Here is a 23,265-nt window from a genome sequence, read left to right on the forward strand (position 1 = left end):
GCGTACGATTAAACACTTTCACGTAGAATTTGGGCCTGCAGACAGAAAATAATGCTTCATTCATCACAAATCTAACATTGAATTAAGCGAACAATAGATATTGTTCTATTTTTAACCGACTTCAAAAAGATGAAGATTCTCAATTCGGTCGTATTTTTTTATATTTGTTACATCATAACTCCGTTAGAATTTTTAGATTTTTTTTACCTGAAAGGATATACTTAAAGAATGCACACATACTAATGGTAGTGGAATTAAACAAAATAATTCTATTCAAATAACCAATTTCTTTCTTCTTTCTTCTTTCAATTACATTAATATCACAGAATATAGTGTTATGCTATTTTTATCTTCTTTCGATAATCGCTTCATAGTACAATGTCGTCTTAGTAAAATATGGAGGGAAAATTTTTAGTAGGTACCAATCCAAAAGGTTGACTGGTAGAGAATGCTACTAGCATTAAGTCCGCCTGTTAAATATCCCACTGTTATATGTCCATTGTATACATACAAACATGTTATCATCTACTATATATATATATATATATATATATATATATATATATATATATATATATATATATATATATATAAAGCTTAGTTTAGTTCAATTATTCGAATAAATAGATAATAATACTGGCAACTGAGAAACGCACGCGTTGCCATGGTGACCACAAATAACAGAAAAAGTTAGTTCTCATTAAAACATTTGTATAACAGAACAACGTTTTCACAAAATTAATTAAATAATTCGAGTAGTTCCTCAAGATCCTTACTCAGGATTATTCACCGCCTTTTGTAACTTATTTTATTTTGGTCAATAAAGTTATTTAAATAAATTATTGCTTACGAAAAGTTCATTCACTTTGTATGTATAACTGGTAGATGTTTAACACCTACATCGTGACCACCGAATGAATCCGCATTACTAGTTAATTCTCTTGACGTTACTTACACGCGCGAATCAATGTTAAATATTTTTTTTTCGAATTTTTCCAATGTCGTTTTAAAACGGTTTACAATTTTGCAGATTTTTCCAAAAACAGAAGTCTCGATTCGTCAATATTTTGTCATGTTAAATATGTCAAATCAATAAAGTCGTATTTATATACTAGCAACGCGCCCCGACTTTGCATGGATGGGTATTTATCTTTAGATCGATATAACTTTCTTATTTATGAACCGATTGAAATAAAATAAACACTAAATATTAATTGGAACAAACCGCAATGCATTAGTAAAAACCGTATTCGAATTGGTTAACCCGTTTCTGAGATTAGTGTGCACAAACATACAGACAAACAGATAAAAATTCTAAAAACCATTGTTTTAGGTTCTATTGCGTTCATAAAGCTATAATAGTTTTTTTTTATATATCTTCCATATACTATTTTATTATATGTATTGATATTTTTAGAAAATTATTCAAGAATTTCCTTAATAATTAATATTTATATAAAAAATAAACTACCTACTAAGTAGAAATACAAGTATGGTAATGAATCGTTACTAGGGTAGGTGTACAAAGGTTTAAGAAAAATCGCGACCTCAATTACGAATTGATACGGAAATAAATTTTATCGGTTGCGTAAAGAATAATTAAAATCGGTTCAATACTAGCTGCGTAATGTCCAAAATAAGATAATTTCCTATAATATGGTATAAATAATTTCATAAAAAAACGACTTCAACTGTGGTAAAAGTGTGGTAAACTATTTCTTTTAAATTGACAGATATCTTCGACATTTCCACAATACGGTAACTTGTGAGTTATAAACGCTCTTAATACTCCGTTTTTTAATATAACGTCCAACAATATAATTATGTGTTTCACAAAAAAAAAACAGACTTTAGTTATGTTAAAACCAGTTATTTTGATTTAAAAAACTAAACTAGTGTAACGTATACCAGAGGGAGACTTTGTACAAAAGTCGTTTGCTTGGGTACCTCTGTCCCATTCGTGTTTCAACCATGAAGCAGTTGTGTTTGCATGGCTGTGTTTCGATTTGAAGGGTGGGATATGGCGTGAATTTACTGGGTACAGAGCAATAACATCTGAGTCCTCAGGATGGCAACGCATGGGGAGTATCATGGGCGAAACAGTATACTCTGTTATGCCCATGCTACTGCTCATGTTTATAGGCGACGGTTACCACCTTCCATCAGGTGAGCCGTCAGTTTGTTTGCCATTCTAGTAATATATAAAAAGAAAAAAAGATTTTAAAAAAAATCTGCAAGACCAATCTATAAATTCTGAGGTAATTAACATAAAAAAAATACAATTGAAATAAGAACCTGCTTCTTTTGAAAGTTGGTTGAATTTTTATTTATTTATAATATTATCCTTTTACTAATTCACACTCGAGACGTGTTATTAGCTATCTTTTTTTTCTTAATTCGCTTGTAATTTCGAACGAATCCAATAAAGGAAAAGATTCTCACTTCTTTTTTTTTTTTACACAACTTAGAATGGCAAACAAGGTAACGGCCCACCTGATGGAAACTGGTAACCGTCGCCTATAGACATGAGCAGTACCATGGACATAACAGAGTATACTGTTTCGCCCATGATACCCCCCATGCGTTGCCATTCCTGAACACTCAGGTGTTATACTCTGTACCCAGTAAATTCACGCCATATCCCACCCTTCAAACCGAAACACAGCCATGCAAACACAACTGATTCACGGTTGAAACACGAATGGGACAGAGGTACCTATTCAAGCGATCGACTTTTGTACAAAGTCTCCCTCTGGTCTAACTCCTTAATTGAATAATAACACTTGTCCACGATTACAGTCTTATTTTTCGCTTAACAGAACTCGCCTGTTATTTATATATACATGGGCGTTTATATTATTATTACTAAGCACATTATCTTGTACGTCACAGCATAGAGATGTTATTACTTTTTGTTACCACCACCCACGTGCGAATACCACGAATTGTCAAGATCAATGACTCCCTGGCCGTTACACCTTGTTCTTACATCTTTACACTAGTCACTCGCTCCGACTTCGCATGACCTTTATCTTTACACTAGTAACTCGCTCCGACTGAAGGAGGGGGATTGTTAATTATGGTGATGAAGGTCCCCATTGCTAGCAATATAGTCTGGGGGGGACTGGAGGTCGGCCTGGTTGGACTTAATTACAAGTGTATTCATCACGATGGGCTAACTGACCTGTCTTCATCCTCACCTATCATCCTCCACTGGTGCCCCGCCAGCGTATATCGATAGCGCAGACGGGGTTAATATTTCATCATTACCCATTAAAAAAACTCGCTCCGATTTCACATGACCTTTATTTTTACACTAGTCACTCGCTCCGACTTCGCGCGGGTTTTTTAATTAAACCACCCATGTCACTCGCTGACAAAGTAACTTTCTATATATGAAAGTATGTTTAAAATCGGTTAAGTATTTTTAATGTTTATCCATTACAAAATAAAATTAAATCTTGCTTTTTTTTGTAATGCAAGTTTTTTTTTTATACCACTGAGGTGGCAAACAAGCATACGGCCCACCTGATGGTAAGTGGTTACCGTAGCCTATGAACACCTGCAATACCAGAGGTATTACGCGTGCGTTGCCGACCCTGAAGAAACCTCTTTACCCCCCTTTTGAAGAACCCCATGCTGTAGTCTCTTGGGAAAACCTCGGCAGGGAGCTCATTCCACAACCTGAGTGTTTGTGGGAGAAAACATCTCTGAAACCGCGCAGTACGCGACCATTGAGTTTAGACTGGATATGTCGTCGCGGACTTTAGAATTAGGTAATAAAACATAAATTATATTATTATAATATTTTGCGACCTTCAGTATGACAATTATAAAAACCGCATCCAATTTGGTGTAATAATTTTCGCGTGATGCCAAAACAAACATACAAAAAAATTAAAAAAATAAAATATTGTTTTGGCTTCTTTTGCTCTTATTAAGATACGTCATATATGTAATTTTGTCATAAATAACGCCAATGTAAAGACATATTTTATGTTAGTATTTTTCACTAGAACAGTTCAATTGTCATTGTATATTTATTTATGTTTCTGTTGTCATAAATAGTTAAATAAATAAATAAATAAAGACGTCGCCCAGTTACAATCTAATATATAAAATTCTCGTGTCGCGGTGTTTGTTACCAAACTCCTCCGAAACGGCTTTACAGATTTTTATGAAATTTTGTGTGCATATCGGGTAGGTCTGAGAATCGGCCAACATCTATTTTTCATATCCCTCAATAATAAGGGTGACCTACTTCAATTTTTTTTTTGACAATTTTTTTATATTTATTTTATTATGATTTAGCATTGAAAAATATATATAAATTCTAATTTTCACGCTTTTACGATCAACCCCTGTTTTCTAATCGCAATTTTTATATACCGCAATAGGGTTGCAAGATGACAATCGAATATAATAATTGCAGTACGATAAATTTTCATGTATAGTTCTCGATTCTCTGTATATGGCAAAACAACCTTTGTCGAGTCCGCTAGTTTTATTACATTAATAAGATAACATTGCCAATTCTGAACCGATTTTGATAATTATTTTTATAATCGATCCTATATTAAGTTTGTGTTAAATAAAGATATCGTTTATTATAATCATATAGTCTGCTCATATCCAACATTAGAACAAATCAAAGATTTTTTTATACAACTTAGAATGGCAAACAAGCTGACGGCCCACCTGATGGAAAGTGGTAACCGTCGTCTATAGACATGAACGGTACCATGGACATAACAGAGTATACTGTTGCGCCCATGATACCCCCCATGCGTTGCCATCCCTGAGGACTCAGGTGTTATTCCTCTGTACCATGTAAATTCACACCATATCCCACCCTTCAATTAGTTATTAGCAAGAAGCTGAGTTTTAACCATTTTGTGTTACGCATGAAGGGAAAAATTAATACTTATTTTATGCATTTTGTTTTTATTTTTTGTATATGTATTTTTTTTTTATCTTATTTCGCTGTGCATTTATGTCTATTGTTGTTTATGTGCTGTAATGCAAATAAGTTATCTGGCTATCTTTTCATCTATCTTATTTATTATGTACATATGTATACGTATTTATTTATTAGTGTTATGAGTCATGACTCACAAGTCACATATCACGTGAGTGACTCACTGACGGAAGGAATGCCAAATTGAGATTCGAAAGCTTTTTTCATCTTGTCACTAGAAAGTGTGCGTCCCACTCGAAAACAAGGTATTTCTAGAATACCTGATATTAAATAAAACGGAATTACAATAGATTATGTTTCACAAAATAAAAATTAACTGTCCTATCTTTAAATTATTAAACTAAATTTCTAATGTAGGTAGTATATTAATTTAGTTTATTATTTGCTATTTTTTTGTAGGAAACAATAAATAGTCTATCTTAACTAATATTATAAATTCTAAAGTGAGTTTGTTACGCTTTCACGCCTGAATCGCTTAATTGATTATAATGAATTTTAGTATAGGGATACATGTAAACCTGGAAACGTTTATACACTACTGTTTCTTCCGATGGGATGAGGAAAATGAAGGAAAAAGTAATTTTTGTACGATAGATAGATACTCTTTATTGTTTCTTCCAAAAGATTACAATAGTAAACTTATTATAAATATAATTAATTACAAGAAATAATCACAGTGAGAAAACAATGGGCGACCTTATCACTAAAAGCGATCTCTTCCAGGCAACCTTTGGATGGAGAGGAGTAATTATAAACAGTTTGATCGGAGGCACGATGAAGATCCTATTATTTCTAAATATGGAGATGTAACACATGTAATAATGTAAATATATATCCCTATTCACTATTACGAATTTTTTTATTGCGTCGTCCGATTTGCATCAAACTTTGCAGACTTATATATTGTTTATAATTCATAAATAAAGTATACATATTTCTTATCTCAAATTACTTCTTAAAAGAGGTGGATTTCTTTTTATAACTATAGATAGAGATAACTATCTACACCAAAAATCGGAGTTGTTAAACAAAAGCCAATTAATGCGAGGAAACTCACGAGTAAAAGCTGTTTATAAATGACGGAGTTATGAGGTAACAATCATAAAAAATGCTGTGTGGTCCCAGTATAGAATAAGCCACCCCCTCCCTTCCCATGGGTGCAGTAAGAGCTAACTAAATGAACTTAAAGATTGAGGTATCAAATTATTAAAAGCTTAATTATGGTTGCCAACCGTTTTTCAAGCGTAACAACTGTTAGTACGACCCCCCTTATGGGGGAGACTTATGTTCACCACTGGACAGTTAACGGCTGATATGATGATGCGATGAATCATAAAAAATACGACCAACTTAAAAACCTCCTCTTTTTTGTAGTCGGTTAATAATTTACATATACTCTCACTTGCAAATTCTAATTGCAATGTACGGAGAATTGCAATATTTCTACCAATAATTGTATGTACGTTTGGCCATCACATTAACCAACGGGTCACGTATGTAGGCCGCAGGCCACGACGGGTGACATCGCATTGTATTGTCTCAGTGAAACAGTACGGTTTACTTTCATTGCTAATGGCGAAGCGAACCAGAGAACTCACTTAGTGTTTTAATTAATAGCTTCGTTGTTCATAAGCGACTTCCGAAAACACGAATTTCTTAATGCATTTGTTTTTCAACCGACTGCTGTGAAAAGGAGATTCTAAATTTGGTTTTTTTTGAAGTTCGTTACCTCATAACTCCGTCAGTTGTAAACCGATTTGGAAATTTCTTTTTTTATATGAGAGATTATACTTTCAATATGGTCTTATAGACATTTTATCAAAATCGGTTCAGCAGTTTTAAATAAAAATAACAGATTTTCTGACGTCAGTTTTTTGTGAAACAAAACCTTATTGTGTGTATAATTCAAAGACATATTAGACTTAAAATATTTAAATTAAAAAAATCATATTTTTAAGTTAGCCCTTAATGAGTACAGCTGTGCAAATCGCATTCAAATTGGTGTAGTAGTTTTTGCGAGTTAGTGGAACAAACATACAGACAAATAGACTGACAAACGAAATTTCTAAAAAATATTGTTTCGATATTTATTGGTATTATTGAGACCCCCCCCCCCTTTATTATTTTTTTAAATATCTCCCATGTACAGACATCGTCTTGTTACAATTTTATTACAATAAAAACTCTTTACTCGCGGATCATAAGTTCCGTAAATATACCGCGAATACAGAAACCGTAAATATGGACAACCGAACCACTTAAACAGCGACAATGGCATTTGACAACATACTTTAGGCGCAATTGTAATAAGGTCCGTTTTACTCTTTTATTAGTCTATTTGCCGACATGTTTACAAACACCACCTAATCCTTTTTTTAATAATACGTACCGATTAGATCCTCGAATATAGAAATCTTTAGCCGCGAATATAGGAATTGGGTCGCAATTTTTTAATCCGCGAATAAAGGAAGCGTGAATAAAGAGATTTAATTGTATAGTAGTAGGATTAGTATTAAAATTCTAAATATCGTCATTTCATTGAATAACGTAACGATTACTTACTTTGTTTGTGACCAACATTAAAGTGGCTTTTTTGCATAAATAAATATTAATCTCTTTAAAAACGGTCACAAACAACGTTCAACGTGAGTGTATTTGGCAACACTGACAAATTTAGTGGGATTACAGTACGATATTGGCAATACACCAAGTGTGTCAACGGTGCTAAGGTCGGGGACGCACGAACACGCGTACTCGTGACTATGGTGGCACACTTTCCGCGCTTTTAGGGACAAAACGTGCGTTTTAGTTTTTAGTAGATTTTAACTTGACATTATTAAGCTTCTCCAGCTGTTTTCAACGGTTTTATCCACATATATCAGTATAAAAAGTATGCTGTGTATTAAGTTAGGATATAGCCTACTCTGTGGGCTTGACCTTGTGGTCCCAGCATAGAATGGCCACCTCTTGCTATATATTATTCACACTTGAATTGTATTTCTTTGAGAAAATGAATATCTTAAATTAAAATAAACCATAAGCAGATTTTGCATTGAATAAATTTTAGAATAAGTAAATTTTTTACTTCACCCCTTCCTTTCTTTCGGCTCTTATGACACCCACGGGAAAGCTCTTAAACATCTCTAAAGCCTGACTGCGGTTGCCAATCCGCCTGGCAAGCGTGGCAACTACTGACAAAACTTCCCAAGGGGTAGGTTTATGTTCAGCAGTGGACAGTTAAAGGCTAGTATGATGATAACCTACTTGTATAGCAAGTTTCATTGAAATCATAATTTATTTATATCTATCTATCTATCTATTTAAGAGCTGCGCTCTTGTCGGTGGAGATCTTGCCACTCACTACGATTTTTAGCGAGTCTCTTCACCTCTTGATACGACACGACACCAACTCCTTCCTTGATCTGACTGATGTAACTATGTCTCGGTCTCCCTCTTCCCCTTCTTCCTTCTATCTTATCTTCTATTATAATGTTCATAAATTCGTCGTGTCGTATCAAGTGTCCCAACATTTTTCTCCTTCTGTCCTCAATAGTTCTAATAATTTGTCTTTTTTCCTTAACCCTAAGCAGGACCTCCTCATTGCTAATTCGATCCCTCCAGCTAATTTTCTCCATCCTTCTCCAGCACCACATTTCAAAGGCTCTAAGTTTATCCATTTCCTTCTGAGTTAATGTCCACGTCTCACATCCATACAGAGATATACTATTTATTTATAATACAATAATATTTATTAATTATAAATTTTCACGTTAATAATATTACTAGGACTAGTGTTTACCAGCGACTTTGTCCGTGTAAATAGGATAGTTATATTCACTTTTCAACTAACTTCAAAAAGAATAACGTTCTCAATTTAGTTGTATTTAAGTTTGTTGTCATAACTCCATCAGTTCTAAACGGATATGGAAAATCATTGTTTTACCTGAAAGGATATACTAACAGATTGGTTCCATAAAAACTTTATCAAAATCGGTTCAGTAGTTTAATTTTTAAATCGAAGTAACTGGATTTATTGCAATTGAAGGCAGTTTTGTTTTATGGAATATAGTCTTTAGTTATATAAAAAGTAGCCCATATCTTTCTCCATTCCAAATAGTGCGTATACTGTATACTAAATTTCATGACGATATGTTGAGCCGTTAAGACGTCAAGTAGTAACAAATAGACGAACAAATAATCTTATTTTCATACTTGCAATAGTAAATCAATATTTATTAAAAGGGTTGATTTGACATTTTAAAAAAATATTGTATTATTTTTTCAGAAAATTGGTCACCCATCACCCCACCTGAAGGTTGGATTCTTATATCCACCATTCCACCTAAACAAGACACCTCTTCAACTACTTCCACCACAACTACAACAACTACGACGACAACAACAGAAGCGCCAACGACGATTTCTGAAGCAACAACAATATCAGAACTAGAAACGACCGTGCCTATAACCGAGACGACTGCGAAGCCGTCAACCGAAGTAATATCATCAGATGCTACAACAACAACCACGACAACAACAACAACAATACAAGCAACAGAAAACACAACAGTTAAAGTAACAGAAGCGCCGCTACTAGAATTTACAGTGAACGTCACATTATCACCAACAATGCCGACAACAACAACAGCGGGACCGACAACAGAGAATGTTACAGAAGTCGAAACAACAACGACAAATGTAACTGATGTGGCGACTACTGCTTCTAACGCGACAACAATTTTGCCCGGTAAGTAATAGGCATTGTAAGATCTATTTCAGTAGAACTTCAGGAAAATGTAAACATACAAATAATTAAAAGTTAATATTATATTTTAATATAATAATTACTGGTTTAATTTACGTGTAATTAGATTGAAAAAGCTCGACTAGTTTATACTAATTTACGTTTTGTAGACGCAAGCGCGAGCCTGACTGATTCGCGCTCGCGCCATAACTGCTCATGACCAAGGATCACGAATTGACCCCGAAACTAGTCGAGCTTTCTCAATCTAATTACACGTAAGTTAAACCGGTAGTTTTTATAATATAATATAAAGAAATAATTTAATCAATCATAAGGCAGTCTGATAGTGTTCAATACAGATAAAAAATATCTATTAATTCGATCCGAAACTTTTTTTTTATGCAACTTAGACTGGCAAACAAGCTGACGGCCCACCTGATGGAAAGTGGTAACCGTCGCCTATAGAAATGAGCAGAACCATGGACATAACAGAGTATACTGTTACTAGACGGACAACCTTGATGTTAAATTTATGAGTAAAGCCGTCATATAATTATAACATATATATTATTATAATATACTAGCTATATCCTCCGGCTGTGGTCGTATCGTGATGTCGAATATCCTATAGCCTTGCTTAAAAAATAAATTATCTAATGCAAAAAGAATTCTTCCAAAACGACCGATAGTTCCAAAGCTATCCACTGCTGGACTGCTGGCTGTCTGCTGCTCCCTTATAGACTGCCACAAGGAATCGTCCTGAACCACCTGCATCCACTTACTCCTTGCAATGCATTTGAGGTTATCACTCTATCTAGCGGAGGGTCGTCCTACACTGCGTTTGTCTGTACGCGATCGCCACTCAAGACTCTTTCGTTCCCACCAGTCTTCAGTTCTTCGAGCTATGTGACTAGTTCATTGTCACTTCAGCTTACTTAACCTTCTATTATTTTACATTATTACCTGGTGGAAAGTGGTGACAGTAGCCTATAAAGATGAACAGTACCATCACAGAATTCAATTCGAGCATTGCTAATTCTGAGGCTAGCTAATCCTGTTGTAATGACTTCTATCTCCTTTGAAAAATACACTTTATATCTTGAGGAGATAAAAAACATCTTAAATTGCCTATCATTGAGAGGAATTAGCAACGAACTTTAAAAAAAGGGTGAGCACGAAAAATCATGGGAAGATCGTAGTGTCACAGGCTTTTCTGCCTGAAAAAACCCCTCTTTCAATTATCTATATATTAATACGTGAAGCAAAAACTTTGTACCCCTTTTTACGAAAATTGCGCAGATGGAGGAGTATGAAATTTGGCACACTTATAGTTTATATAAAGTTATAAATTATACATCAAAATACATTAAATCAATAATAGAAAAAAAAAACATTACACACACTACCGTGTATTTTACACACACAAACACATACATATACTCTTTTGTTTATTGTTAAAGTCTGTGGTCAAATTGAGAATAGATTAATATTGTTTGTCTGTTAATATTATTTGTCTATAGTCTCACTGAATGTCAAACATAAATATTTTTGTGCTATGTTATTTCAAATGAAAACGCAAATATATGGCACTGTAATAGTATAAAAACAAGCAAAAAAAAATAGTAATATAAAAGCTAGTAAATAAATGTTTGTGACGATGAAACGATCGAAGTTTGTTAATCTATCACACAAAAACCACTAAACGGACTTAAATTTAATACACAGATAGGTTATATCCTAGCTTAGCACACAGGATACTTAATTAGGTGCATTAATTAACGCAGGCGGAGCCATAGGACGCGTTATATAAATTATATACCCATCTAATAGTGTTTACTTATTTTTTCAGATACAACGAACACTACAGTAGACAATATGCAGTTTTTGCCAGACTCCGTGAATATGTCGGACTATAAGAGCGGTAAGTAATAACTTTAATTTAAAATTACTTACAATTGAAAAGAGGAAAGGAGGATTATATCAGATCCTTAGACTATTTCTAAAGTGAAAAAAGTGTTGTCCTCCTCTCTCGTACTTGCTGTGCCGAACACGGTCCATAATTGAAGTTGAAATGTTATCTACTAATTACATTATGGAATGCAATAAGAAATAAATTAATAAATACATATGGAGACATTTTTATGTTACAGTTTGTAGTGCAGTAGAAAAATAATTGTCTAAAAAGAGGTTTATTAGTTGCCAATTTAGCACTTCACATCATTATCATCATCATTTCAGCCGTTATCTGTCCATTGCTGGATATAAGCCTCGCCCATAGATCACCATAAGGAACGGTCGACCTCCACATGGTTTCGCCTGGAAACCATAGTAGTTAATTTTGTTCAATTCGTCACTATGAACCAACTGACCTGCCTTCATCCTCACCTATCACCCTTCACTGATACCCCGCCATCTGTACTGATAGCGCAGGCGGGATTACTATTCCATCTTCACTCATTAAAAAAACCTCGAATGCAAGGAGTCAATGGATGCAGGTGGTTTAGAATCATTCCTTATGGTAGTCTGTGGTGGAGAACTATATTCCAAGTTCAACAATAGATGATTAACAGCTGAAATGACGTTGACGATGATATTCCGTGACAGTACAATGAATGTTTTGAATTATTATCCTTGTAGTAAGTAAATGATAAAGCTCAAACCGTAAATTCCAAAGTCGTTTCCAACCAGTTTGTGTAGCGAAAAAAATCTAGACAGAAATTATGCAAATAAACAAGTAGCTGTTTTAAATAGTCTATAGAATCATTAAGTTGATTTAAGTCAATGATAAATACACTCGCAAATGTCATCCCAGAAGAATATTACTTGTTTAGTCTTAAAAGATTTTCGTCAAAATATAAAAATGTTATTAACCCTTAAATACCTGAAGTTTCAAATTTGATACCGGGGCTTGCATTGTTTCATTGTTAAATAAATTTAAATATTTTGATTACCGTAATGCCTAAAGTATCAAAAATTATACCAATTGTTTTTTTAAAAATGAATATATAAAAATATCGTATTGATTTTTTTTTTTACTATTTTTCCCCATTAGTAAACACAGTAAAGGGTATACTTATATATTTTTTAATTAGATTTTTTAAATCAGGCTTTTAAGGGTTAATGACAACGAGAGTCATTTATGTCTATTGAAAAAGAAAAAAAATAATAAAATTATTGTAATGTATGTCCAGAGATATCGAAATAAAAACGCAAGATTACTATTACTTGTTTACTGGTCGGTTACAGACTAAATGACATTTTGTTTCTTAGTTACCTTCAATAGTGTAACTTGATACCCTCAAATACTACAATCCCTCCCCCACTTATTCTTAAAAAAAAAAAAACTAAATTAAAAACTATAAACAAAACATTTTAAATTTACCTAACCTAGAGTTTATAATTAACCTTTTTCATTCTTGTGGATCGTATTGGATTTCGGCCTCTTTTAATAACCGTAGGTTCAGCTTCTGTAACCATCGTATGATCATACTGATGGCCCCTCAACTCTGTCACCGGCGTTGGCACTAAAGCTGAGGTCGATGGGACAGATATTTGTTTCTCCTGAGGATCATTTTCTATGGGAAGTAGTGACAGGGGAGTTGACGTCGTTTGTTCAGCGGTTGTTCCTACTGAGTTATGGTCTGGTATGGAGACGAAAGAGTCATCATGTGAAAATTCTGCCTGAGATGAGCTTGATGTTTCTGGTAACTCTGGAGCGCAGACATCTGGATTGGTGATTGCTCCTTCCGGAACTATAGGTTGACACACAACCTCTGATGAAACTGTCTCTTCCCTCATGTTTCTGTCCGTCCCCTCCCCAACAATGGAGTAGTAATCACTTAGGCTAATATCATCTAAATCCTGAGATAAGTCAGTTCCTTTATAGGCCAATAACTGATCCACATGTTTTTTTACATGACAATTTAATTCTGGTACAAAAATAACATACATCCTAGAACCAATTTTTCGTTGTATTGTTCCCAATTTCCATATATGTTTCATGCCATTTTTAAAAATATGTTTTACCAAAACTTTACTTCCTGTTGAAAAGTCCGTCCTGCGATGTCCTCCAAATTGTTTACGCTGTAAGGTCTGTTTAACAAAAACATTGTTTTGAACTGTGGATGCTAACGACTCAGATGTATTATTATTGCTATTAGGTTGAATAACGCGTAACAAATCGAGCCGGCAGCGCAGTGCTCGCCCTAGTAATAGTTGCGCTGGTGAAAAACCGGTTGTGCAATGTGTCGAATTGCGATAATTGAATAAAAAATTGTTTATTTTTTTCATAATATCTTTTTGATGTGTGTTTTCTCTTAAAATATTCCGTACACCCTTCTTTAACGTCTTCACGCTATTTTCAGCCTGACCATTGGACGCCGGGTGGTATGGTGCTATAGTGACGTGTTTAATACCATTTAATACACAAAAATCCTCAAATTGCGTGGAACAAAAATTTGTCGCATTGTCTGTCACTAACGTGTGAACCAATCCAAACCTACTAAATATCTCATTTAGTTTATTAATTACCGACTGGCTATCGGTATTAGACATTAAAAAACACTCAATCCATTTTGAATAGGCATCGACAGCTACTAAAAACTGATGCTTGTCAATTGAAAACATGTCCAAATGAATGCGTTCCCAAGGTCGTGCTGGGAATGCCCACGGCGCGAGGGGAGAACGAGGGGGTAAACTACGCTGAGAATTGCATAAACTACAAGAACCTATTTTTTCTTCAATATGTCTATCAATATTTGGCCACCAAAAACGAGTTCTTGCTTCCGTTTTTGTACGTACTACCCCAAAATGGGAACTATGCAATTCATTCAATATGTGCTCTCTGAACTTGTGAGGAATTACTACTTTATGACCTCGTAAAATACATTCATTCTCTAAGGATAATTCGAAACGACATAAGAAATAAGGCTTTATATTAATATCTGTCATCTTGGGGGCCATCCCGTTTTAATATAATAAGCTACTTTCTTCAAAATTCCATCTAAACCTGTTTCTTTTTTAATGTCCTCTACTGTGATAGGTTTTAACATTGAGTCTTCAATAAAATTTATATAAGTTATGGGATCAATATTTAATTTATTTTTATCGTCGAACATTTCCATTGCATTTACACTACGCGACAAAAAATCTGCTACGTTATTATCTCCTTTAATGTATTCAATTTTAAAATTATACGCAGATAAAAATAGGGCATAGCGCTGTAATCTGTTTGCTGCCATCTCTGGGACTCCTTTTTTATTACCAAAAATCGATATAAGTGGCTTGTGGTCTGTACGCAAAATAAAAGGGGTCGAACGCCCATATAAATAATGGTGGAATTTTTTTATCGCAAATACAATCGAAGTAGCTTCTTTTTGAATTTGTGCGTAATTACGTTCAGAGTTAGATAAGGAGCGTGACGCGTAGGCGACCACGCGTTCCGTGCCGTCTGGTTGCCGCTGCGCCAACACAGCGCCCAGCCCCTGCGGTCCGGCGTCCGCCGTCACTATGGTCTGGTACTCTGGACTGTAATGAGCCAATACCCGATCTGACGACAATTCTGACTTAATTTTATTAAAAGCTCCATTTTGTTCTTTCCCCCACGTCCACTTAGTGCCTTTTTTTAATAAAGCGTGCAATGGACTTAATACACTAGATGTGTTAGGAACAAAACATCTATAATAATTTATCATTCCTAAAAATGATTTAAGCTCTGTAACGTTTTTTGGACAATTACTATTAATTATAGCGTTTACTTTACTTTCTGATTTATGCAAACCATTTTTATCTATACGAAAACCTAAGTATTCTACACAATCTTTAAAAAGATCGCACTTTTCCCGTTTCAAACGTAAACCAGCTTCTTGTAGTCTCCACAAAACCTGTTCTAACCTATTCAAATGTTCTTCTTTTGTAGACCCTGTGATCAAAATGTCGTCTAAAAATATACATGTACCCTCTATATCACCTAATAACTGTTCCATTGTGCGCTGAAAAATAGATGGCGCGTTAGATAAACCGAAAACTAAACGATTATAAATAAACAAGCCCTTATGTGTGTTAATACATGTTAAATATTTAGAATCGTCCAATTCTAGCTGGTTGTAGGCCCTGGATAAATCTAATTTAGAAAATTGTAATCCGCCATGTAATTTCGCAAATAAATCTTCGATGCGCGGCAATGGATAATTGTCCATAAGTAATGCTTTATTTAGCGTCACTGAAAAATCGCCACAGATCCTGATACCACCATCAGAACGCAATACCGGAATGATCGGTGTAGCAAATTCGGAATGTTCTACTCTTTCCAAAATACCTAAGTCCGATAATCGCTGTAACTCACCTTCTACTTTATGTTTCAACGCTAAAGGTACCGGGCGAGCTTTGAAAAATTTCAATTGAATATCCGGTTTAATTTTTAAATGTACCCTGTATTTATTAAATGTACCCAGTTCATTTCTAAACAGCTTTTCATACTTTTTAATAAGAAAACTATCGATATTATATTTTTTTAAATGATTTAAATCATGTAGCGTGCTACATAATTTCAATTTAAAATTACTTATAAAATCCCTGCCCAATAATGCCGGTTGATTATCGTGAGTAACGATAACAAACAATTTAATGAACTTAGTACATCTCTCAAACGTTATCGGTAATGATACATACCCCAACGGTGATATTTTACTTCCATAATAGCAATTCAACACAACATTACACGATTTAAGGTTATGTTTATTTTTAAAATATGACTGGTATATATCGTCCGGTAAAACTGATACCGCGCTGCCGCTGTCTATTTCACACAATATGTCGCTATTGTCTATAGTAACTACCTGACGCATCGGTTGCCCGTCTATACACTCGATACTAAATAAATCAAAATTACCTTCTACCACGTCGTCGTTATCATCCACAGTGACCAAGTATTTACAACTGTTCACTTTTGATTTACACATTCGTTGCAAATGTCCCTTCTTATTACACCTTCGACATATATATTCTGAATAACGACACTTTTCTTTCGAATGGTTTTTGTAACCACACACATCACACGGTACGTTCTGACTTGCTGTTCGAGCTGGACGAGATCTCGCCGCCGGCGCCACCGGCGCCGCTGGTGTCCCGGTGCGGCCGATGCCGGTATGCAACGCATATACCGGTTGTTGCTGGTGCGCTGTCCCTGTCTGCCCGTGACGATTGCAATGCCAAGCGCGAACACCGCACTCTCTGTGCTATTTCCAGCGCATTGTTAAAAGTCAAAGTATCAATGGATTCGGCGAATAATTTTTCCTTCTCTTTTACGTTTTCCAATCCAAGAATAAAACGATCTCTCAAGGCGGTATCTAACTCCGTTTTAAAACCACAATACTGTGCTAAATGTCGCACTCGCGCTGCCCATTCTGCTAATTCTTCTCCCACCCGCTGTTCTGCTTTATAAAATTGGTATCGCTCCGCAAATGTACTCTTTTTTTCACAAAAATGCGTATCCAATTTTTCTAGAAGCAATTTAAATTCCTCATTCTCCAAAGGCGTAGGGAAAACAATATCCCGGGCTACGCGGTATGTATCTTCCACCAAAGCAGTTAATAATAATGCGCGTCGTTTCACTCCACTTTTATCACTTCCGTCATTTATATCGTTTGCAGTGCAGTATTGGATAAAACGACTCTTGAATATACCCCATTCTTGTGAGCGGTGGTCAAACGTGAGACTGCCCCCGAACAACATATTTCCGTAACTTGCCATCACTTCTACGATATCTATTTATAAATACAGCTTTAATTACACGTGTGAATTATTTCTCGTCGCCAATATGTAATGTATGTCCAGAGATATCGAAATAAAAACGCAAGATTACTATTACTTGTTTACTGGTCGGTTACAGACTAAATGACATTTTGTTTCTTAGTTACCTTCAATAGTGTAACTTGATACCCTCAAATACTACAATTATATATAAAGAAAATGAGATATATATAATAAAAGGTCTACTTAATTAAACTCCTTTAAAGTCGTTTGCTTGAGCACCTTTGTCCTATTCGTGTTTCAAACGTGAAGCAGTCGTGTTCGCATGGCTGTGTTTCGGTTTGAAGGGTGGGATATGGCAGTAAATTTACAGGATAAAAAGTAATAACACCCGAGTCCTCAGGAATGGCAACGCATGAGAAGTATCATGGGCTAAACAGTATACTCTGTTATGTCCACGGTACTGCTCATGTCTATAGGCGACAGTGACCACTTTCCATCAGAGGGCCGTCAGCTTGTTTGCCATTCTAAGTTGCATAGAACAAAGATTAATGATATATTCACAAATGGTTAATCAAAGAAGGCACTAACATTGCATGCGACTGTACTAGGAAGAGCTAACTTAATATTCCACGCAAATTTCCTCAATTAAAACACAGTTTGTAATTGCACATTACGTCAACTGTACAATGGGTCTTATTTGAGACATACTTAATATTAGCCCCTTCGTGTCTTAAAATACAGTGGAATAACAATAGAGGTAGGAATTAAGTTGTGAATTAATGATTCCGTACTATTACATTACATTTTTTTTCTCTCGTGAAGTGTACAAGAGAATAAAAAAGAATAAATACAGTAAAAATATAAGCAGTACACATAATTCATTGTTTTGGACTAGAGGGAAGTATAGAAGTTATCTGCTTGAGTGCCACTATCCCACTCGTGTTTCTGCCGTGAAGCAGTTCTTTTGTTGTGTTTTTATGGCAAATATCGAGTTTAGGGGTGGGATATGACAGTGAAATTACAAGGTACAGAGGCGTAATACCATTATAACTTCAACTATAAAGGGAGATGATAGGATTTATTAGAGAGCGACTACAAGTCACCTACGGAGTATCTCTGCCCTACTTATGTTTCTACTATGAAGCAGTCCTTGTATAGAAGTATTTCAGTTTGAAGCTTGGAATAGGCAGTGAAATAATTTTCTTTCTTTAACTCTCACGAGTGGAAATGCGTGAAGGATACCGTGAACGGACAGTGTTGTGCGAAGTATGGGGACAATTTAAGTCTCGTCTCTTATACACCATAGACAATGCAACTCAAAAGTCTAAAAGTTAATAATAAAAACCATTTTTCGTTATGTGGCCCGTCAATTTATTGGTCACTCCAAATTGCATTAAAAATTAAGGCTGACAAATAACGTTCATAACATGACAGTGTGAAAGCGAATTAGTTAGAAAAATGGTAATTGAAAAAGGGCACGCTATGTAGATTCGAATAAATAAAAAAAAATCACATTAATTACTGATTTAACAGAACTTATCGCGAAAATCGAAAGAAGTAAATCACCAAAAATAGTTAACACCTTTAACAAATTGAATATATCTATATGTGAAATAAAGGTGAAGTGAGGTTATAAATATGACGATATAGTAATAAAATAAAATTAGACACTATTTGTGGAATATAAATGACTCTGCCAATTGTATCAAAAACAAATTAATAGCTATTGATTAATAAAACAAAATTTAAATTAATGAGTTTTTTTTTTCCACGGAATTCTAAATGTCTCCGCAAAACAGCCAGGTCAAAGAACTGGCATGCCAGTATCCAGCAAATGCGAATAAACAAAAAAGTCGAGTCCATTCCGAGTTCAAATTCAAACAAAGAGTTGTCAGTGGCCGATGCGATCGCACGTCACGGCCAAGGCAAGGGCAAGGACGCGTTGCACATGTTGGCGGTTGAACTGCGTTCCATTTTTGAAATCTTTATTGAATATTATTTTATTTTTTTAAACAAGGGACATTTATTTTTAAAGCCAAGGCAAGGCTGTATGGATATTTAAAAATTAAAAGATAAGAGACAGTCCTCGTGCCGTAGTTTGTGTTTTGTGAACGCGATGAATTTAAATAGTGCTATGCAGCGTGCATTGCATTGGATACTTTAAAGAAATATAATCATAAGCAAAGAGTACAGGAAATAATGGATTAAGAATCAACTGATCAAGTGTAATAACTCAAGATTGAACCAGACAATTAGTTTGTGCTAATCAGAGCGTTCAATTGTTCAGTGACACTCGGCTTAAGTGAACATAAATTATCGTAACAAACTATATTAATGCATTATTTTTTAAGTATTATTAATTACTGTGAGAGATTCTTTGTACAAATCTTTAGTTGTGTATAAAATTTGACTATAAACAATATTAGAAAAAAAACGTGTAGTGTTGTTCTCAATTGAACAGTTTACTTGTACCAAAAAAAACCACACAAGTCAACGGACAAAAATTATACAGCCCAAATGTTTTTTTTTTTTTTAACAGTTCATCTAAAATTATAAATTAAAATAATAAAAATGATATTAAACTCGACATTATTGGTGCTGGCAGTTTGCGGGCGTCGCCTGTGGCCGCTCGCGAGGATCGTCGGTGGTACAAAGTCTGGATTCGGCCAGTGGCCTTGGCAGATATCCTTAAGACAGTACCGCACTTCCACGTACTTGCACAAGTGCGGTGCTGCATTGTTGAATGAAAACTGGGCCATCACAGCCGCGCATTGCGTCGAACAGTAAGTATAAATTTTTTTGAACATAAAAATACCATAGTATCACATTCTTATATAAAAGTTCCACGGGTGTTTCAAATTAAAAAAAATATTCGTTGTAAGTCATGAGTAAAATTGCTTAATTGGGGGCAAAAGATCTCTTTGGATCGGAGCATTGTTAAATCGTTTCTGCCTACCTCAATGGAGGACAGGTGTGACGTCTATGACACTATGTATGTATTGTATAATTTTAAAGCTTAACTCAGTTTTATTTGTATTTTGAATAATGTATTACAATATTTACTAATATATAAAATGTTTATTTAATACCTTAATGACTTAACCCTTAAATGTCTGAAGTTTCAAATTTGATACCGGGGTTATAAATCGCATTGGGCGCTTACAATCGATTTTATTTTAATATTTGGCTGTTTACATGTTACCAAGTATTTTTTTTTTCAAAATAAATATATGAAAATATCGTTTTGATATTTTTACTATTTTTCCCCATCAGTAAACACAGTAAAGGGTACACTTATGTATTTTTTAATTTGACTAAAAAAATCAGGCTTTTAAGGGTTAACCAATTACTATGAAATTTAGTATACACGTATTATATGGGATGAAAAAGAATATAGAATACTTTTTGTTTGGATCACTGAACTTATTTCAGTCGCGCATACGAACTTGTTGGAGGGGTGAGGGGGGGGGGGGGGAGAGCTCATCAATTTTATATCAAGCCATTGACATAAAATACATGATTTTAAACTAAAACTGAAGCCACTTTAATAATTCTGTAACGTCAGTACAAATCGACCGCATTCGAATTGTCTTCCAAAAAACCCGCAATCAATTCAGTTATCCTTCGTTTCAAGTCAAACTCGTAGTACGTATTTAAATTCGTTTTTACCTGAATGTAATTTACCTGTTCCACTGAGACACTGACAGACAGACGTACTTCTTGTAGCAATATAAAGGAAAAGATCATTATTATTTTTTATCAGTCCCATCTTTTCCTTAAAAGGGTTATTGGCCGTCCTAAACTGTTGTTACAAAGTTTTTTTACGCAAACTGGAACGGCAAACAAGCTGACTGTTCACTCAATGAAAATTGGTACTTTAGCGTTCTATTAATAAGATTAAAATTTCTTTACCATTTATTTGACTTATTGACTTCTAATATGATTTTAGAATGAACTGCATTAACTGTCGATCAATTGATTTGATCAATTTTGCTAATTAGCAAAGTGACATTGAATGACGAGAGACACTGACGTTTTAGAACTTGATACAAATTAAACATATTTTTTTTTTATATTGCTATGGTGACAAACAAGCATACGGCACGTCTGATGGTAAACGAGGTTACCATAACTTAAAAATATAAATATATAAAAATATTTAATAATATAAAATTTAATACCAGAAATTAATTGAAAACATCGGCTGTATAGACCTAGTTCTTTTGCCTTCCCTATTGATAGGGAAAAAAATAGCAAATTTATAGCGATTGATAATTAACATAGATACATATGCCATGTGGTCCTAGCATAGAATTAGCCACCTCTTACTTTCCGTGGGTGTTGTAAAAGGCAACTAAGGGATTTAATGGTCGAAAGATGGACAGCAGCGTCCCCCTTAAAATATTACCAAAGCCCAACTGCGGTTGCCAACCCGCCTGCCAAACATGGCTACTACTGGTAAAACTCTTCAATAGGAGGAGGCCTATGTTGAGCAGTGGACAATTAACGGCTTACATGACAATGATGATGATGATATGGAAGATAGAGGTGGGGAGCTAGTAACATCTCGTTATTTATTGACGTATGTATTATTCACGATGGCAATAGTGAGCGCTATCATAGGCGACACAGTATATTCTATTATGTCCATAGTCCTGTTTATGTCTAGTGTTCAGGTGGGACGTCAGCTTGTTTGCCTTTCTAAGTTACATAAAACTGTAATCATCAAGAAAATAGCATATTCCTTTTTAAAACGCCGGCAGCACACCTGTAATGCATCTTTTGTTGTGGGTGATCGTGGGCGACGGTAGTCACTTACCATCAGGTGAGCCGCATGCTCGTTTGTTCACTGTGTTATAAAAAAAAAATACAAATAAAGAAAGCTAAATTTTAATACCTAAAAACAACATTTTGTTTCTAGTGTACCACCCTCGGAGTTGCTAGTGCGGCTTGGTGAATACGACCTCGCGAGTGAAAGTGAACCCTACGGCTTCGCAGAGAGGAGAGTCCAAATCGTGGCCAGCCACCCACACTTCGATCCAGCCACCTTCGAGTACGACCTGGCTTTACTCAGGTGAGAATTGAGATACTAAACTCATACAAACAAGAGATACAAACAATTTTATCAACCGACTTCAAAACGAAGGAAGTTCTGAATTCGGTTGTTTTTTTTTTCTTATTTAAGTTTGTTACGTCATAACTCCGTCAGGTTTAAACCGATTTGGAATGTTACTTTTTTATCTGAAGAGATATACTTAGAAATTGGTAGAAATAAAATGTTTATCAAAATCTGTTCAACAATTTAGATTTTAGATTTAATTAACTAATTTTATTTCTATTGAAATAGATTTTTTTTGTAATATCTTTAATTATTATATTTTTTTTTCTGCAACTTAGAATGGCAAACAAGCTGACGGCCCACCTGATGGAAAGTGGTAACCGTTGCCTATAGACATGAGCAGTAGCATGGACATAACAGAGTATACTGTTTCGCCCATGATACCCCCCATGCGTTGCCATTCCTGAGGACTCGGATATTATTCCTCTGTACCCAGTAAATTCACACCATATCCCACCCTTCAAACCGAAACACAGTTATGCAAACACAACTGCTTCACGGTTGAAACACGAATGGGGCAGAGGTACCCAAGCAATATTGCACATTTATATACATATAATTAAGATTGTGTTCCTCAAAAAACCGACTTCAAATATTGCAAACCCAGTTTTTTTCAAAACTAAACTACTACTTTTGATAAATTCCTCTGAGACTAATCTCTAAGTATAATAT

At 34.8% G+C, this 23,265-nt stretch overlaps 1 protein-coding gene across 2 annotated transcripts in view; it reads left to right on the forward strand.

Moving 5' to 3' along the window:
* Positions 1-23,265, forward strand: part of LOC113518520 (serine proteinase stubble) — a 71,693-nt gene that overhangs the window by 42,552 nt on the left and 5,876 nt on the right. For both annotated transcript variants that reach the window (XM_052898359.1, XM_052898360.1), the window contains exons 4-7: positions 9,264-9,725; positions 11,572-11,643; positions 20,080-20,257; positions 22,396-22,548. In XM_052898359.1, coding sequence (XP_052754319.1) covers positions 9,264-9,725; positions 11,572-11,643; positions 20,080-20,257; positions 22,396-22,548 — 865 coding nt within the window. The remainder of the gene's footprint in view (positions 1-9,263; positions 9,726-11,571; positions 11,644-20,079; positions 20,258-22,395; positions 22,549-23,265) is intronic.

This window comes from Galleria mellonella, unplaced genomic scaffold (assembly GCF_026898425.1).
Source record: "Galleria mellonella isolate WM207_F2 unplaced genomic scaffold, CSIRO_AGI_GalMel_v1 utg424, whole genome shotgun sequence".
Lineage (NCBI taxonomy): Eukaryota > Metazoa > Arthropoda > Insecta > Lepidoptera > Pyralidae > Galleria > Galleria mellonella.